The sequence below is a fragment of the Centropristis striata genome, chromosome 11 (assembly GCF_030273125.1).
Source record: "Centropristis striata isolate RG_2023a ecotype Rhode Island chromosome 11, C.striata_1.0, whole genome shotgun sequence".
Classification (NCBI taxonomy): Eukaryota; Metazoa; Chordata; class Actinopteri; order Perciformes; family Serranidae; genus Centropristis; species Centropristis striata.
In genome coordinates, this window is record NC_081527.1 from 5,422,768 (window position 1) to 5,443,821 (window position 21,054).

Here is a 21,054-nt window from a genome sequence, read left to right on the forward strand (position 1 = left end):
CGCCAAGCAAGAATCCCATGACCTTTTATTAATGACTTACTAACATGTAGAAGTGCAGTCTTGATGAAGCCTTTGATAAAGGGTCACGACTCTCGCAGTTCATAATAAGCAATCAGATGGGCTGTTATAAATGTTAATAAGTCATTAATAAAAGGTCACGGTGTCTATTAAGATTCTCGTTTCACCATTTCATAGGATATCTAGTTAAAGTCAGCTGGATTTTCTGTTTTACTACCAGAACATAGTTAATCCAGTGGAAAAAGGTCACAGTTTTGTCAGAGCACAATCAGCCACCAGGGGCCTTATTACAGAAAAATATTTATATATCTATCTTAACTTAAGTTTCAAAGATAGGAAATCTTCCTGTCACTAAATAAATTCTATATTAATGTGTCATATCCAATCTCAGACTCCCTGTAAATTAGATTCTTCAATTGTCATACCTGTCTTGTATCTATGTTTCTGTGTGGTAACTAATTACATTTACTCAAGTACTGTACTTAAATACAATTTTGAAGTATTTGTACTTTTCTCGAGTATTTCCATTTTATGTAACTTTATTCTTCTACTCCACTATGTTTGAAGGCAGTGGTTCCCAAAGTTTTTCTACTAATATTTCGAGTAGAGTCATGATCTGATTTAGCTTTTACCACACTGTAAAAAATGTTTGTGGAAATAACAGTAAAACACTGTCAAATACATCAGAAATAGGGCGTAAAAATAAAAATTGTATATCACCGTATTAGACCATTTTAATGACCGTAAATCAATAGAATAGCACAAAACTTTTACTTTCTTTTGTCATAAACTGGAAGAAATACACAGTTTTGCTGTAAAAATATAACATTTTCGTGCAAAATTTATGGAGAAATACCATGATGTGTGTATGAATGACACAATTACCCTAAAAATAACAGGAGTATTCAGTCTCAATTACAGTTTTTGCTGATATTTACATTTAAATTTAGAATAGAAAACCCACTCACTGTATTTTTTATGGTGAAGTTCTGGCAACCACAGCTGCCGGTACTTTATCCCATGAATTAAACAGATTATTTTTTACAGTGCAGCATTGGAGAACAATGAAATTATTTTAATTTAGAGGCCGCTGTATTGTTTGTGATCTGTTTATGACCACTGGCAAAGCAACATGCCTCCTTGTAGGCCTCTCCAGAGCTGCATTTTAATCAAATTTATAATTGGCAGTCAATTTACACCCATTAATACTCGACTAGCTCCTCAATCATTTTATTGATATTCATGTTGTTCTTCATCGTCACTGCTATAACAACGGTGCTGCTGCCATTTTTGCCAGTAAACTTGGAAAATCTACGTTAGGATGGCTCTGTAAAAGCTAAAATCCTATTCTGAGATGGAATATTTGCAGTTTCATTCAACAAAAGTGAAAGCAAACACTAGATTCCCTCTCGTTTGCTACACTGCAAAAAAAAGAAAAGTTGGGTGAATCAAAATTTACAAGGCAACAAACTTCGATAAAATTTTAAGTTGGACAATTAAACTAAATATTTTAAGTTTTGTTTTTGAGTTTGCTCAACTCTGAATTCAGATTTTTGTCAACTCAACTGTAAGTTGTACTAACTTATAATTTTACATTGTAATAACTTTTAATCCTTACTTCTGCTAACTTCTGCAATGTGCTGAATTGGCACGATTGTAACGGTACTATGAAATGTTAGCTAATGTTGCGACCACAATTTTGAGTTAGCATTGATACGCTAATGGCTGCTCTTGTAGCTGTAACAAGCAGCGCCGCTAGCATCTGTTAGCCGCTAGCATCAGTTAGCCGCTAGCATCAGTTAGCCGCTAGCTTTCGCTGATGACCAAATTTCACCGCTTTCCCGCATTTCACAACAAAGAAATAAGAGTCAGCAGAACTATTGTCCCTTGTTTTGAACCCCAACTTAAAGATATAAGTAACAACTCACAAACTTGTTTTTGAGCAGACAACTGGCTTCCTTTGTTGTGCTAACTTACATTATTGCCCTAAATGTCAATAATTTATATTTCCAAGTTTTACCAACTTAAATCACTGTTTTAGGCCAAAAAATACAAGTTGGCTTTTTTTGCAGTGTATGATTGTTGTCTGCTCTGTGTTTTGGAGTGAATTTTGTCTGCTTATTGTTTAGCCTCCATATTTTTGGGTTTGTTTTTTTTCTGTTTTTGTAGCTTAAAGCTGAAGAGTAATGCCGAGGAACAAGCACACACTTCTAGTGGGTCATGTGATGTTTGAGAGTGACGTATGAGTATTTACATTGTTTTTAAAGAAGAATCCTGCACACTCAGATTGTTTTATGTATTCCCCGTAGAATCGATTTCTAATCGATTCTTTTACTGTTTTATAAATCTCTTAATGGTCTTAGTCCAGCCTATTTATCTGATTTACTTTCATCCTATGAACCCTCGAGGACCCTCTGGTCTTCTGGGAGCCTTTTAATAAAACCAAAAGTTAGAACTAAAACCGAGGCGTCGTTTTCTCTCTGTGGTCCACGTTGGTGGAACAGCCTCCCTGAAGACCTGAGGACATCAGAGATGCAAATTTAAGACTTACCTTTTTAATTTGGCTTTTACTTTAACCATTTTTAAATATTTCTTTGCTCATGCATCTTAGTGTTACACTCTTCTCTTTTATTTATTTGCTACTATTTATTACTAAAAAATCATTTGAAAGTGATTTTTTATTTATTTTATTTATTAATATTTATTATTTTTTTATTTTTGTTTATTTGCTACTATTTATTAGTCTATTTTATATATATATATATATATATTATCATGCTCTACTTTTTTATTATTTATTTATTGTTTTCATCTTTTTTTCTAGCTTTTTTACTTTTTATTGTTATTATTATTTACTTTTGTTTTTTATTTTATTTGATCTTACCTTACTTTATTTTTATTTATTTTATCTTATTAATTTCTAACCCACTTCCAGTGTTTCCTCACTGCTCCACGTTGAGATGGAGCTTCCTCAGTTTGTGCTTTGTTTTTAATGGAATGGGTGGATGGAGAGTGTTTGCTTGTTTCTATGTTTTATTATTATTATTATTATTATTATTATTATTATTATTATCATTTTCTCCTTTTCATGTGAATCACTTTGTGTTACATATCTTTTGTATGAAAAGTGCTATGCAAATAAAGTCTGATTGATTAATTGATTGATACCTTTTAAAAATGTAAAACGTACATACAATAATCCATCAAGTTTAGAATTATAAAGGGTGTAAAAACGAGAGTTCAGTCCATTACTGATGTGTTAAACAGCTGGACTGAGAGACAAAACTAAGCTAAAGTAATTACTACAAATGAACTGATCCGCAAAGCATTAATATATGATTTATTAACCATTAATACGGTCATTAATTACAGCTTGTAAAACTGTTAAAATAAAGTACGCCTTATTAGAAAGTGATACCTTCACACGCTTGGTGAAGAGAGAAAAGCAATTATGAAACAAAAGCTGCTGTGATACGACTCTTCTAACAGAGGAGAGTCTGTAGTTAAAAAATGTGAATAGAGCTGGATGAGATCCCAATGTGCAGCTTTTGTTCCAAACCAGAGCCCAGGCCAGAAAAGTGTATTTTAGAAGCCAGAAGGTTCAGTGCCTAGTAATCATTGAGTCATAAATATTGATCAAAAACCCTTTTAGTCCCCTGCAGATACATCATGATCATTTGGTGGCGTTTGGCCGCAGTAAAAGCCTTATTTTACCCCGATTTAAATGCTTCACCGCCACACTGATCCTCATGTTTGTGTGTGTGTGTTTGCTCGCTAGGTATTCTGCGTACGGCCGTCCCCGACATGGACAGGGAGACCCAGGACCAGTACCTGGTGCTGCTTCAGGCCAAGGATATGGGGGGCCACCTGGGAGGATTATCTGGAACCACCACCGTCACCGTCAGGCTCACTGACGTCAACGACAACCCTCCACGCTTCACTCAGAGTGAGTAGCTCACGCACGCATCCACCCACAGGGAATGAATGGCTTCCAGGAATAGACCGACACAACATAATAGAGAAAAATGACAGGCTGCGCTTTCTGTGTGCACACATATGTACAGTAATTGTGTGTATTGCCACCCACAACCGCACGCTCACCATGCCGGAGCCCACCGCTGTTTGCAAATACTTCATTAAAGTTTCTCTTACCCGGCTCGGAGATCGGTTTGGCTTCACCTCATTAAAAAAAAAACGCCGTATCAAGTGAGCTGTCAGTCACCGTGTACTAACAGAAATTACTTTTAATGACTTTGTTGTGCCCGTATTAACTTTCTAATACTCATTATATGGGGGAAAACACCACGAGAAAACAAACAGCCGGCTGCATAACGGCATAAACAGAGTGTTTGTTTTGCACCAGGAAGCAGAAGACTTCCGAGACCTTTGTGACCTGCAGGTCCCGTCTGGGTTTCTCACAGCAGCAGCCGTCAGGCAGAGGAGACCGCTGCCTCATCACACATTCACTCATGGATTCAACTCGCCTCTCCTCTGATAGATCAGCCACTATTTCCTCCAGCAGCTGTACTTTCACATTATAGGAATTATCCCGACAGCACCTCTGACGAGGCCAACCTAAATAACTCTCTGATAGCATTTAACTTAATTCCACTGTTTGTTATCGTGGCGTTATTTAGCTGAAGGATGGAAAAGGTCCACATCCTGTGTAGCTTTGTGACTTATTTCGACCATAAATTAAACAGAATTATCCCGTCGCCTAGTTTACTTTCGCATTAGTATAAATAAGATTTGAACCAAATTGATATTTACATAATGGACGCTGGTCGCCGTGACGACTCTGTAATCAAGTTGAAATATTGGACATTATCGTCCCAGTTGGACATTATATTGTAAATCATTCTTTCTGCTGTGGCGTCTCTGTTTGTTTGTCTCTGCTGTTGTTGGATTAAGTGCACTGATGTGTCTTAGACGCCGATATTAATCAATCCTGTTTTTGTTATACCTCTAAAATTGGTAAGTGTGTCCTCTATTACGTCTAAAAGGACAAGCCAGTTAGAGCCAGTTAGTCCCCCTGTGAATGAATTGGGAAAGCAAAGGGCCTTGACGGCCAGTGTTCTTGTCATCCTTTGCTTAATGTCATCCTTTCTGCCATTTCTCATCCAAGCAAGCGCCGTCTCTTCCCCGATAATTGCTGACCTTGTTCCAATTAAAGTGAGAGGAGTTGACGCTGGAATATATTGCTTTTGTACAGTTACATTTAATTCTCATTTTTTTTGGAGGGGCTGATGGGAAAGATAACTTACTTTTCCATTAAAGTATTACTGAAATTGAGATAACAAAAGATATATCACTTCTTTCAGGGAAAAAGCAATAATTATTGGAAGGGGCTGAAAGATTTGAAGGAAATAGCTCATTTGGATTTTTCTGAATATGGTTGCAAATTAAAATTGTTAATTATTTTTCACTAAATTAAACTGGAGCTTTGCAGCTGTAGTCTACAGTTTTAAAACCAGACAAGTTTGTTCCACATGAATAAATTCAGATAAGATAACGCAGTTGCTTGTTGTTGACGTCCTCCCAGGGTTCAAACCAGCTGGTCAGAAAAGTTCAACTTCTAACCACATTTGGCTTGTTTGTAGAATACTTTATGATATTCAAATATAATAAGTGATGTGGTCTTTTTATCTGTACAATATAACAGAATTCAACTAATTAAAAAAAGTAATGTCAGACAAATCTTTGACATCTGACTTGCAAACTCTAACGACACTATTGACGACACGATTTAGCTGCTAATGCTAACGTTACAGTTGTGGATCACAGTCTTTATTCTTCATAGAGGGGGGCATTTGATGCAAAAGGATATACATGTTATTTTTTTTCCTCCAGATGCACTTGTAAACCAGATTATCAATTGAAATTTAGGTTGTTTATGAAAATATGTATATTGTTGTATATTTTAGTGTTGAAAAAGAATCAGGTGAGTTAGATTTTTGCTAGAGAATTGTCTTCCGGAGGTGTGATTTATGAGGTGAATTGATGCAATTTGGCGCTGATGGTTTTAAAGTAGTTTAACAGCGTGCGTGACCTGTGTCCCAGCCGTTACTGCTGCAGCTCCAGCTCCTAACTGTGTGGATTATTGAGCCAAATCAGCAGCCAAATTACAATAACTAACTTCCAGTTGAGTTCAGGACACTGGCATACACCTTTCCATTCAGCTCATACAGTACATCTTTGCCTCTGTACGTATACTGTATGAACCAGACAACACAAATATTTTTCTAGTTGTTTGTCCAACTCAGACTTAAAGTTAATCAGCTGGGTGAATTTGTCCGCAACAGTTGCCAAATCGGTGCTTGGCGGCATCAACTAGCTAGAACTCTGTTGAATTAGGTCAGTGACTTTAAAGGGGGTGAATATTTATTCAATCATAAATTTAACCTTATATATTTTTAATTAATTTACATTATTTGTAAAAATCTTTTTTCTACGACGGCATATTAGGTAGGTCCAAGTATGAAAAAAAAAAAAAAAATACCGACCCATGGGAGGGGGTTAATATTTCGAGAAAAAAGTGGCAAATTTAATAGATTAAAGTGGCAAATTTACGAGAAAAAAGTCACATATTTACGAGATTTAAAGTGGCAAATCTGTGAGTGTGGTATCCCCTGCTTTCCAGGCGGCGTCTGTGGTGTATTGAGGTTCCTTGACAAATACAAAACACTATTTTTGTGACTTTTTTTGCTCATAAATCTGCTACTTTTTTCTTGCAGATTTGCCACTCGTAAATTTGACTTTTTTTCTCAAATTTATTCGATTTTTGCTCGAGAATTGTCTACCGCAGGTGTGATTTATGAGGTAAATTGATGCAATTTGGCGCTGATGGTTTTAAAGTACCTTAACAGCCTCTGTATGTATACTGTATGAACCAGACAACACAAATATTTTTCTAGTTGTTTGTCCAACTCAGACTTAATGTTAATCAGCTGGGTGAATTTGTCAGCAACAGTTGTGATTCTTGCCGGCCAAATCAGTGCTTGGCGGCGAAAAACTTTCACCTCCTACAGCTTGTTAAGACACTGTTAATTATGTAAATAAGGGTTTAAATCCTGCAGTTTGAAAATCACACTCTTTAAAATGCAATTGAAGGAATCTGTTCACATCTACATATAACTGTAATAAAGGAAAAAGTGAAAAATGAGAACTATATGAAGACCATTTCCTTGCTCAATTAGGGCTCATAAATTGTTGCAGCAATTTCTGGGTTGATGATTTGTTACACACATTTGGTACTAAATTGAGCAATTTTTTTTTTTTTTTTAGATATAGAGGATGGATAAAAATGGTCAAAAATCCTTCCTAAAAACCACATTAAGACAATAAGATCTTGAGGATTACCATAGAAAAAAACGTGCTGTGATTTGGTTTTACTCTACTTTAACTCTCCTGTTGTGTTCAAATTCTCAGGAACACCAATAATGTTCGTGGGTCAATTTGACCTGGGGCATGTTTAAAAAGTGTCAGAAACCAAAAAGTCCCAATAAATATTGTTTATATTTCAATATTAACTCAATTACTTTATCATTTTAATCAATATTTAGTGCAATGGTGTTCTTTACCTCTCACAGATCATGGTTCAATAAGGATAATTCACTTGTTTTTCATATAAAAGGCATGTTAAAACTTTTTTATGTACATTGGAAGGGCCAACATAACACAAAAAATACTTTTAACTATTTCTTATTTCTTTTTAAGCTTTGAAACAGGTCAGTTTGACCTGTAACACAACAGGGGGGATAAACATGTTCGACAAGTTCTGTATTTTTGGCAATTGGATGGTGAGCACTTCTTTTCAGTTATGGAAACTGCTGAGAAATCCCCTCCGGATCGCCAGGGGGTAAAACTGCACGATATCAGCATAAAGTAGGCAAATATGTAAAGAGGAGACTTGTTGGTATTCATAGAGCCCATTTCCATTCATATAACTTGAAGTGTCCCCTTTTTCCTGACTGAAAAATAAACCAAACTTCCAAACTTTTGAACGTTATATCCTCCCTCCATGGATTCCTTAGATCCTAGTTTCATATGATATCAATGTATTCTCTGCAGCTTTAACCCTTTGATGCACAACACGGGTCAAAAATGACCCACATTCATATCCCATGTTATTTAATGCTACTGTGTGTTTCTGTGCTCTATCTTTTGATATGAACTTATTTTATGATTGAATATTCCAAGTATTCTTTAAATATCTTGTTTTTGATAACAACAAATCATTATTTCCATTTTGCCTCTCATACTAAAAAACGTTTTCATATTATTACATAGCTTGCTAAGCTAACTACATAGCCAAGAAGTTAGCTAAGTAGTTAGCTTAGCAAGCAACTTAGCTAAGTAGTTAGCTTAGCAAGCTACTTAGCTAAATACTTAGTTAAAAAGTTAACAAAGTAGTTAGCTTAGCAAGCTACTTAGCTAAATACTTAGCCAAGAAGTGAGCTAAGTATTTAGCTACTTAGCTAAAAAAAATGGATATGGGTCATTTTTGATGTTGTGCATTAGAAGAGTAGTGACACAAAAAGGGAATTTATTAAAAAAATAATAAAGGAAAACATAAAATTAGGATGTATGATGGTCAAAAACAAACTAATTAAGGAAAACCTGGAATACTGAGTGATGAAAAAAAAATTATTGCAAAGATACATAACATAAAAACATAGTCGGGTCACTGTAGACCCATGTTGTGCATCAAAGGGTTAACACTGAGTCCAATACAGCGTCAGAAAGGGAAAAAATGCTGAATAGTCAGACGGCCCGCCAAGGGGTTAAATGAACTTGAATCATCTGACAGATGCAGGTGCAGGTGAACATGAGATAAGAGCTCAGCAGAGTGAAGGTGGATGAAAGAAAAAGAGCCGTCAGGAGCTGGATATGTGATGAGGGTTTAGTCCAATAGATTGTGGCTTTATTGCCAAAATGGAGCTAATGATGTCCTGGGGTGGGAGGTTTGTTGGTCGAGTTGAACCCCCATCAAAGCTGGTGTTTTGGCCCGGTTGCTCTGACGACTGGAGGGCTTCTTGGAAGAAAACTGGGCTCATTCTGATCCGTCTGGGTGATGAGGAGCCTCATGGCGCCAGCGTCTGTTCTCAAACCCCGGTCTACCAAAGCTCCTGTCTGCTGCCTCCACTTGTCCCGCCGATGACTCCCTCCATGCATGTGCTTTGTTCAACGCATTGATGTTGTGTGTGTTTCTTTCTGTGTGTATTCCTGATCCTCTGCAATGCCTCCTTTTTTCCCCACACGCACACTCCCGTTCCCCTCGTGCTCGCGTGAACACCATCAAAGCGAGCCACCCCGCCGCTCTACTCAATTACACACCCAAGCTTTTAAAGAGACACCCTCAAATCTCCCAAGGTCAACACTGCTTATTCCTCGTGGCATTTACCAGAGGGAGAGGATTACACCGGAGCGTATGAACCAGGTATATAGTGTACATTTTATCCCTAACAAGAGGGGGAAAAAACAGGTCCAGCTTTGAGAGCTTGTAATTCACAGAGCCTTAGAATTTCTCCCTTTTTAAAACATGATTCCAGGAACTAAGTGGGTTTGTTATGTGTACGGTTTTGAACGCTGTCAGGGGGATTCTTATGCCCGGAGGAGGCGGTATAGCAGAGGAAAAGTAGGCTACCGTTCGTATTGTAGTTGTTGTTTGGTTAAATGATAAGTGGGATATTTTCAGAGGCTTCATTGGCAAACATAACACTCTAACCACACTTTCCTTTGGGTCTCATTATCAAATGGCGAACACCGTGCTCCAAATGTATTTGGACAGCAACATGTTTTTTGATGTTGCAGCTCAGCGGTGAAAGAAAAGCTTTAATTTTATTTTCATCCATATCAAATGAGCCCTTAAAGGTAGCGGCGCTGTTTTGAACATTTCAAGGTGACAAATATTTAGACACGCAGTAGACAAAGTTATCATTTTTAGAATCTTGCTGTAAATTATTCAAAGATTGTTTGAAGTCTTTATTCCAGAAACATCACTGCACTATTTTTACTGCTGCTTTCACATTTACCCCTTTTTGGGGTTGGGGATAGGGGATTTTAGGGGGGGATAAAAGGTCAGTAGTAGATGCCACATAGAGGTTGTGGATATCATCTGAAAACTGGGAACCTGAAGATTAATTTGAGATGAATTTCAAAAATAAATAAATTGTTCTAGTCATTAGTCAGGTCACACCTGCAGGTCCTACTTCCATCAATCAGGCAGCAGCTCTGTTCTCCAAGTCAACATGGTGAAGATTTTGATTAGATCACATAATAGACCCTCAGCCTGAGCAAATGTACTTTAATCTGGGAATCTTGGATTTAAGTACAAGCCTGATTCTGTAACAGTTGGGACACTGTTACAACTCTGAACAAAAAGATTCAAAGAACACAGAGACATCTCTATCCCCAAAGCAGCACTGCATGAAAAACAAGCTGATTGTAACAATTGTAAATAAATAAATAAAATAAAAAGTGTACCACTCCAGAATTAAATAGAAATCCTTTCAGAGTACCACATTAAGACACTAAGACCTTGAAGTACACCTTTAAAAAAATCAATGCTGTGATTTGGTTCCAAAAAAAGTTTCAGTTTTGGAGATTTCTGCAAGAATTGCATTCTTTGACGATTAGATGGCGAGCGCTGTTGTTCTGTAAACCCTTATGGTTAATACACATCCTCTGAATGCTTTAAGTCTCTAGTTTGTGGTTGTAAAGTTTCATGAGGCTGTGATTATCCTAGAGGTCACAGTGTAATGGAAATCCTTGAAAATGAATATGTAGTATAAGCAGTGAATGCATGATCTGGTATCAGGTAGTATTTCAGTTTTTATAGGAAAGGAAAAACTCATTAGACAAGTCAGCTTAGCATATCCGAAGTGGATGCTCTGGTTGATATGATAACATTAGAATAGGAATCTGACCTCCCAAGTGTGCTCTTAAATCAAAAGTGGAACATAACAGGAAATTACAGGGCATTGAACTTTAGTTACACAGAAATAATGACGCATGAACCTGCAAACTAAACATCTGTATCTGTTTTTGATACCTGTATCAGCTGTAATTCGAATCTACCTGGCCGTCAAGTGTTTTTCTGAAAAGATTTGCTATGACAACAGCAGCTATGCCAAGTTTCAAAAAATGCCCTGACAACAATAAAGTTGATGAAAAATTGGCTCATTGTCAAAAGTCTCAGCTTCCCTGTCAAAGCCAATTCAGGCAATTCCATGACTGTTTAAGAGACAACAGTGTGCAGAAATATTTATACGCAACAGGTGAAAACTTGCACTGCACTGTGGTGACCAATAGAAGCCAGTTTTCATTCAGATATGTGGAGGAAAGATGTCGAGGGAGCCCTTGAAGAATGGACATGTCACCACCGGATTCCCTGGTTGTCTTGTCTTGTTTCCTATGACACCAATATGTTCAGTGTAGCATTAAAACTGAGCCTGCTACAGTTATTAATGCTCACTGGGCTACATACTCCTCACCGGGCCTGTATTTGTGAGAACATGTCAGGTTGTGAAGAGACACATTCTAGTTCCCCACCGCTCTTTTAAAACTGGTAGTTAACAAGGCAGACGGATGTAAAAAATAGTGCTAAAGGGGAGTTGCTATTACCGTCTCATTCCACATCAACTCTTTGCCTGATTAAGCTCTTAATTATGGCTCTGCTGTGTGGAATACATGCTTGGCTAATTGTCTGAGAGTAAACAAGTGTGTGTGTGGTATCAAATCACATCTCAAATGATCAACTTCCTGTTACAAAGCTTCGGGATAGGCGTAGTAGATGGCTTTTTACTCCTCTGGTAATCCATTGGGAAATTAAGACGATGGGACTTCTACGGCATCATGTCGCTTTGTAGTCGGCCATATAGTGTTGTTGTTGCTGCACTGATGTGAAATTTCATACCCTTGTTTCCATGTAGTCATTTATTCAGACATGTTTTTCCATGTTTACTGTAGCTGAATAATTTATAGCCGTGTGTATGTACTCCACAGCTGAATTCTCTTCGGGATAAATTGAAATAGAGGCTGGGGCATCAGCTGGAAGTGTACCTAAAAATAAGATGACCACTTAATGTAATACAAAGAACGACTTCTTTATACTCGGGAAAGTAGGTTATTTAGTAAAAAGCATGGAGAATGTGGACATTATTACAAACAAAGTCGTAATGGAATAGACAATCTTTATTTTTTAAATGGATTTCACATCCAACCAAAGATTAAATCCACCATTAAGTACCACATCAACAAAAACAGCAAAGAGAGCATCCCCAATTAACCAACACTCTCTTTTCTTTTGCCTCGCTTATTTTTTTTTAGCTTCTTTCACACAGTATGAAAATTAAATGCAAATATTGCCTCGTAGTTTCAGCAATTTCTACACCGACACCTGAGGAAACGATATGCAAGGCAGCTCAAACAGAAAAGAAATAAAGGTGGAAACACATGCTTTTCACATCTCAAGAAAAAAAAAAAACTGAAAATAAACATGACCCAGTTCTTCCTGTTGCATGAGAATAGTCCCAATATTGCACTGTGTCAGAAAACAATGCAGGCAGCATTATTCCTCCAGTTGAGAACAATCTGCTGCTTATAATAAACCAATGCATGCTGATGAATTCATCATATAAATAACTGATCAGGGAAGTATAGTCAGGTGCAAGGATATAGAAATATATAGTATTTTGCTTTAACATTAAGTCTGGGTCGTCCCTGTTTCCTGCATTCTAGTACATTTGCATGCACCAGTTTGTGAATTAAGATAATTATATAATATGGTAGAGGTGGGAATTATGATTTTTATCCCGATACTTGAGTCACGATACTCTGTAAAACTAAAAAAAGTAAATTACTGGCAGCAGTTTTGCCAGTAAGTTACTGTAAAATTTACAGTACCTCTACTGTATTATAGAAATACAGGTCCGTTTACTGACAATATGTCTTGTAACTTATTTTAAAAAGACACAAAATGACCCAAAAAAGACACAAAATGACCCAAAAAAGACACAGAATTACCAAAAAAGACACAATATTATTTTAAAAAGACATAAAATGACCCCCCAAAAAAAGACACAAAATTCCAAAAAAATAATAATAGCAAACGTTTAAATATTTAACTCTAAATTATGTTACAACTAATCCATTTAAACTCTATATTAGGGTTACTGGAAAAAAACAACACATTGTGATTATTTCAGCCCAAACAAAAGAAATAAAGAAATAAAACTTTTCTTCTTTTCGAAAATAACCGCTTTATTTTCCCGACATGCTCAGCTGAAAACAGTAAATTCCTGAAAAAAAAAATATAATTTTGATCATTGGAATGCCTGAGCAATCATGATAACTCCCACAATGCATTGTTTTCACAGCAATATACTGTACAATCATTATACAGCAAGTTACTGTTAGAATTTGACTGTAAATTTACAGCAAAGTCTTACAATATTATTGTGATTTTAAGCATTTTGCAGTATGGTGAGTATTATAGTAGTAGTAGTGAATCGATATAATATTGCCACAAAAAATATCGCGATACTATGCTGTATCGATTTTTCCCCCACCTCTAATATATGGTGAAAATTGTATTATTCATTATTATTTATGTAAAAAAAAAACTCACAGAATTCAGTCATGATTTTCTTTTTATTATAGTATAAAATTATAATGGAATAACCCTCTCAGGCATTCTGTGCGGCTTTCAAATATTTATTCTCCAGTAGATCAACTTTTCTAATTTCCTGCTGAGTCAGCACACATGTAAGCATTATTTAATCTTCCCTCCTCTCTTTTTTGGGCTAAGTAACCTCTTTAAATGTGCATGCAGAACTATTTCTCAAAAGTGCTGCATGCACACTCAAGATTTCTGCTCATATCCATATCCATCCATATATCTGTGCTGAGAGATGTTGAGAATATAGTTGTAATTTATGATAATAAGAAAATAAGCTGCCCTCTAGTCAGCTGTAGGGCTGTAACTAATACAGGTTACTTTGTTGATTCTTTTTTGGATGAGTTGGTTTATTGTATTTGTTTACTAGACGCCCAGACACTCGTCCAATCACAAACTTGGCATGACGTATCTATATGTAAATCTGCCTTCCGTTTTATAGCTCTATAAGCACGTAAACCAGGGGTCTCAAACTCAAATTGCCTGGGGGCCACTGGAGGCAGTATCAAAATGACCAAAAAAAAGACACAAAATTACTAAAAAAAGACAAAAAATGGCAGAAAAAAACTAAATTACTTTAAAAAGACACAAAATGACTGAAAAATACACAGAATTACCAAAAAAGATGCAAAATTATTTTAAAAAGACGCAAAATGACCCAAAAAAGACACAAAATGACCCAAAAAAGACACAAAATTACAAAAAAAATATATTAAAAAAGACAAAAAAAGACACAAAATGGCTAAAAGAAAGACACTTTTTTTTTTAAAAGACACAAAATTACCAAAAAAAGACACAAAAGTATTAGAAAAAGACACAAAATGACCCAAAAAAAGACACTTTTTTAAAAAAAGACACAGAATTACCAAAAAACCCCACAGAATCACCAACAAAAGACACAAAATTATTTAAGTCAAGTCAAGTCAAGTCAGATTTATTTATATAGCGCATTTACAGACGGCTGAGCCGCACCAAAGTGCTTCACATAAAAGTGCAAGAAAGTGCAATAAAATACAGAATTGACAAAATTGGCAAAGGTAACAAAGAAAACAAGATTTAAAAAAAGACACAAAATTATTTAAAAAGACACAAAATTACCAAAAAAAGACACAAAATTACCAAAAAAGCAATTAAAGGGACCTTCCACACACAACACGGTAAAGTGCCATTCATATAAAACTCACATTAAACTTTCATATCAAGGTGGGGGCCACAAAATATCACCACGAGGGCCGCAATTTACCCGCGGGCCACGAGTTTGAGACCCATGACGTAAACATATTTCCAACATGTATATGCAGTGGAAAGTGGTGTTAATAGATACATTTTCAGCATGGCCATTAGCAGGTACTTCAGTGTTGTGAACAGAGAGACACATTTCAGCTCTAGTGTTTTGAACATTACATTATTCAGAGCGTCTGGGAGACTCAGAGGCTGTTATGGACTCTCAGAGAGACGAGTTACGGGTAGCGGCTGATCGCTGCTCGTCACTGGAGGTAAAAAACTGAAACTAACTGTCAGTGATGTATTTCTTCACAGTTTGTAATTCTCCTCCACAGCATGCATTAGCAAACTCAACAAACTTGATACTTAGGTATGTGTGTTTTTCAGGAACAGGCTTTGTATCTCTACTGAACATTTGATTTAAGATATTGATAAACAGACAGAAGATAAGATAAAACTTTATTCATCCCAAAGGAAATTCTTGTTCCAGATTGCTCCGAAGCCTACAAAACATTTACAAAAACAATCACGACATAGGATAATATAAGAAAAACAATGGGAACAATAACAATATAAAATAAATAACTAGAAAATTTCTAAAGAAATCCTACGCCCAAACTATAACTCTGACAGCTTTAGCAGACGAATGTGAGAGAGAAGACAAATTTTCCTATGTTCCTATGTATAATTTTTTTCTGTAGAGTGGAATTTGCGGCTTTGAGCGCAGTTTCCAAATTTATTTTTTCTCTCCCTCTGCACTCTAGCGATGATGTCATCACTCTAGCCTCTCCATAGGGTAACATTGGGCGTATTTTTGCTGAATAATTTGAAAACTGTTTGCTGAAACCCTTAGAAAAGTCATAGCACACTTGTCAGGGCCGAGCCGGTCCATTTGATACCTTTTTCAAGCACACTCAAAGTTTAGAGGAAGTCATAGACAGATATATTGTAGAAAAACACCTGCGACACAAAACCCTGGAAACAAAGTGGAAAAAAACACTAATACACTGAAAAAAATAGATTTTTTTGGCCCTTTATTATTATTAATTATTATTTCAATCACCTATATACATTCTACAAAGAAATAAGAATTCAGTGCTTTTACTTTAAAATAGCAATTTTTCATGTGGTGCATTACTTAGTGATTGTTTGTTATTATGTGTCCTCAGTTTTGTATGTAAATTGAATCATTCGTTCCAAGTAATATTCACTAAACCAGTTCATTGGCTTAATTGAGGGACATCAGTGAATCTGCAATTTACTTGTGTATTTTCATAAAAAATAAGTGGTTCTATTAAATGAATATTACTAAGAAACAGCCTGAGTAAAGATTACAAACACTTTCTGTGTGGAAAAACTTGCCTAATTTTTTTTAAGTAAATGTCACTCCAATTTTTTTCAGCGTAGAAACTATTTCAAGAAACTGGGGGGCCCCAAACAAAAAATCCTGCTCCAAACCCTAAAATAAATCTAGGGCCGGCCCTGCTCATCACGCACATTCAGCAGATAAAGCAGTTTAGAAGTGTGAGACACTGATAAGAGATTATGTTGTGCTCCTCATTGATCCACCAGCTGTATTTATTTCATACCATAAAGAACATTTCATGCATAATTCTGAACTATTGAGCGGATGAATATCTGAAGCTGTGATCAGCTGTAGAGAAGAAGAATTTTCACATTCAGTGCGTCAGTGAAAGCACAAAGAAAACATTTAAAAACACACAGCCTTCAAAATAAAACCACTTCAAAAACAACTGCCTTCACATATTTAATATGTACAAGGCGAGCTCAGCTTTGATCTAAGTCCTCTAAATTAAAAACTCCTCAGACATGATTCGCAACCGCATTCTTCTCTGTGAACTATCTGAAAGTGAAATGTCACTCATCGTATGCTTCTTCCCGGTGAAATGTCAACATTTGATGAGTGATCTTGGCCCGATCCCTGAGATCTGTACAACCAACCGCGGCTCCTTTATGGAGCTCAAATGAATCTGGAGGCTGTCAAAGGGCAAAACATTCATTCATTGGCTCGTGACAGTCGGAGCAGCACTTTGTTATAGTTTAACTACACACACAGAAACTCTCAGACGCATCCAGAGACTCATAACTTGTGTTCCTGGAACACTCGGGCTTCTTCCGCTCCGCCTGCGAGAACTGTTTGAATAGCTACAACTCTGCTCGGTGACAAGTCCGCAGACGGAGACGCAGGTGCTGCTTCCCGTTTTTATGTGGTTTCTGAACAACCTTGGCTTGCCAACGGTGCCACATAAAAACGTTGAGGGAGCCATCACTCTCCCAGAGGTTTGATGGATGGAAAGATAGATGGGCTGACAGATGACTACATAGGTAGCGCCGATAAGATCAGTGTCATTTTTATACGCCAGGGAGATGAAACAGAGAGGGGGAGAGATAGAGGGAGTAGTTCGGAGAGGGCTCCATCATAAATATTACTAATTCATTTCCCTGGAGAGCCAGGCTGTAACAGAGAAAGTGTGAATGGGAGAAGATAGAAAGAGAGGGAACTGAGGTGCGTGCGAGTTTTTCCGATGTGTGCGTCTCTTTTGTGCTTAAGAGTATTTCTTTTTCCCTGAAAGAGGAAAAGACAGAGTCGCTAAGAAAGGTGCGATAAAGTCGTCAGAAGAGTGAGACAAAGGGGAAGAGGGAGTGGGTGAGAAGAGGCTCCGAGAATATAAAGGAAACCTCATAGAGACGGAGGAGACAAGGAGACAAACCTACAAGAAAAGGGAGCGGGGGAGTGAATGAAACGGAGGAAGTCAGGAGGGATAATCAGGGTATTATGTCCCTTTAGTGAGAATGGAAAAAAAAGGAGTGCAGACAACAAAGAGGGATGAGTGGGTGAGCTTAAAGAGTACTCACAGATTGGCATAATGACTTAACCTTCTGTATCTGCTGCAGGAGCTGCTCTGCATCCGTTGGAATGTGTGATTTTCTTTATTTGTAAATATTTCATTGTGATTAATCAAATTTTTGTTTCATTTTTTATTGTGCAATAATGCAGTACAGTGATATGGACAGACAGACAAATAGTGCAATAATACAATACAGTGACATTGACAGACAGGGAATGAATATTAAACAACGACAATAATGGTACCCCTGTGTGTGTGTGTGTGTGTGTGTGTGTGTGTGTGTGTGTGTGTGTGTGTGTGCGTGCATGCATGTGTGCATGCGTGTTTCAGTTATAGATCTAGTAGTTAAGTATTAATATATGATAATAAATATTATGTATCATTATTAGGCAGAGAAAGCGGTACTACTAAAATGTAAATAGAATAAAAAATAATAATGATAAAAAAACAAAAAAACAAAAAAAATATATATATACAATAAAACATAAATATTTAGGCCAGGACTTTAACGCCTTAATTCAGATTAATTAATTACACAAAAATTAACGCGTTAAAAAAATTGACGCATTTTAATCACACTTATTTTTGCACCGCGGAACGTTTCTCACTGGATGAGTTTCAGGCGGACCGATTATACTGGAGCACCAACTAGCGTTGATGAGTTCAGACAACAACAAAAGTATCACCTCAATGCTAAACATATAGCAGCTAGCGGCTAGTGTGCTAGCTAGCATGGATTGTGTTTTACTTCAAAAACCAAAGTATTCTAGTTTACAGAAGGTCTACCTACCTATAGGCTACCTGGATTTATGAAATGTACTATATTTACTAGTTGGACTTGAACAAAAATAAACAATATTTTTGTTGCTTAAGCTTATGTATTCAGTCATTATTCAATGGTATACTAAAAATCCATGTGAAAAAAATTACTTCTCACTGTTCTCAGTTCAAATATTTATATGCGATTAAAATGCGATTAATTTTGATTAATTAATTACAAAAGCCTCTGATTAATTAGATGACCTAATATATATATTTATATATATTATTAAATATAATATAATAATTAGAGGAGAAGAGTGATTAATCAAATTGATAGTTAATTGCAAATCAATCACACGATTTTTCATCTGTTAAACCCTACCCAAATGGAAGATTTTACAAACATTTAATACTCCATCAACTTTCTATTCTGCCCCCCAGCAACGACCCTAGTTAGGATAAGTGGTTGCGTTTAATGAATTAATTTATATTCTTATTCATAGGAGTAGATGTGTTTGCTTCATGCACATGCATGTAGAAGTAATCAACACTCTTACCAACCCATTAGTAAGAGGGCTATGCACGTCTTTATGGAACTGGAGTTACATCCAGTAATTACTATTTCCAGCTGCTGTCTTATATAACAAGCTGTCCCCCTGAGGGTCACTTTTCTGTTTACTGGTTTAATAAAGAAAAAACACTGAACCAAAGGGACTGGCATTTCTCATGATGCAGAGCGAACAACTGTAGATGAATTATACAGGAGCTACACCATGTTCAGAGTCTAGTGACGGTGTAAACATGTGACAATCACTTTAAAACCACTTGGTTAAGGTTTGAAAGCTTTAAAAAACATCCATCCTGGACAGAACTTTCAACAACAGGCGCAAACTCCAGTCTAAGATAAGATAAGATAAGATAAAACTTTATTCATCCCAAAGGAAACTGTTGTTCCAGATCGCTCTGAAGCCTCCAAAACATTTACAAAAACAATCACGACATAGGATAATATAAGAAAAACAATGGTAACAATAACAATATAAAAAAAAAACTAGAAAATTTCGAAAGAAATCCTACGCCCAAACAATAACAGATGAATGTGAGAGAGAAGACAAATTTTACTATGTTTCTATATATATTTTTTTCTATAGAGTGGAATTTGCGCTTCAAGGTTGGACGTGTTGTGTGTTCAGAGATGCTCTTCTGCAGACCTTTGGTTGTAACCAGTGGTTACTGAGTTACTGTTGAACCAGTCTGGCCATTCTCCTCTGACCTCTGACCTCTGACCTCTGACCTCTGGCATCAACAAGCACCAAGGCTCTCTGGAGATTTGCTCTTTTTCTAACCATTCTCTGTAAACCCTAGAGAAAATCCCAGTAGAGCTACCTCATTTATAAATTATAGTATTTTCAGTAGCCATTTATTCATTTTAAACTTTTTTTATTACATCACAAGTCCTTGTTCTTGTTTTTGTCCTTGTTTAGCTCGGCATTTTCAAATGTTTTTACTCATGTTGTTTTGTGTTATGATTGTCTTACTATGCACCTTATGCAGTGGCACTTTCAATTTTGTTGTATTGTTGCCTATCTAATGACAATAAAGGCTATTTAATTTAATTTAATTTAATTTTGACATCAGCAGTTTGTGAAATACTCAGACCAACAACCATGCAGCGTTCAAGTCACTTAAATCTCCTTTCCTCCCCATTCTGATGCTCCTCTTCACCATGTCTACATGACTTGATACACTGAGGTGCTGCAATGTGATTGGTTGATTAGATAGTTGCGTTAACGAGCAGTTAAACAGGTGTACCTAATAAAGTGGCCGGTGAGTGTATGTGGCTCTTGACATCAAAATGTTTAATCACCTGACAAGGAAAAATGTTAAAGATTAACGTATCAGTGGTTTGCAGAATTAAAATGCCAAACATTTTCCGGGCGACTGGGCTGATATGTAAGTGTAGAAGTTGGATACAATCCAAGCTCTGAACCTTGGCCTCCACAGTGTTAACTGGCCTGCTGCAAGCTAGATATTTTGGGGCTAACAGGACTGCCGGCATTAGCTGTGTGCTTGGTAAAATAATGTTGTTTAAGACTCGATGTACCCTGGTGGTAACTTTACTTACATCAACAGTAACTCCAAATAACTCCAAATTCGTCTTGTCGGCAGATCCAACTGCAGCTGAACTTCTTGTTCAAAATACCTTTATTATTATCCATCACCTGTTGGTGCAGTCTGACTTTGGCAGAGGATTATAATGACACAACCTGCGTTATTGTGTCAACAATTAGTGGCATTTAAGGCTCATTTATGCTCAACTCTCAATACGTTGATGGATGCAAATGGAGCCTTCTGTCCAAACACTGTGTTCTTCCGGACACGGACAAAACAGAGCATTACCATGGAGAAAAGTGCTACACATTAACGTAATAATTGTCCTTTTCTATACTAATTTTCTATGTACTATTCCATCAACCTGCCCAGGGACAACAGGTGGAAAAT

The 21,054-nt window shown here is 36.6% G+C and overlaps 1 protein-coding gene across 1 annotated transcript in view; it reads left to right on the forward strand.

Annotated features, from left to right (window-relative positions):
- Nucleotides 1-21,054, forward strand: part of LOC131980217 (uncharacterized) — a 175,057-nt gene that overhangs the window by 65,942 nt on the left and 88,061 nt on the right. Inside the window, exon 4 of the mRNA XM_059344430.1 lies at nucleotides 3,797-3,964. Coding sequence (XP_059200413.1) covers nucleotides 3,797-3,964 — 168 coding nt within the window. The remainder of the gene's footprint in view (nucleotides 1-3,796; nucleotides 3,965-21,054) is intronic.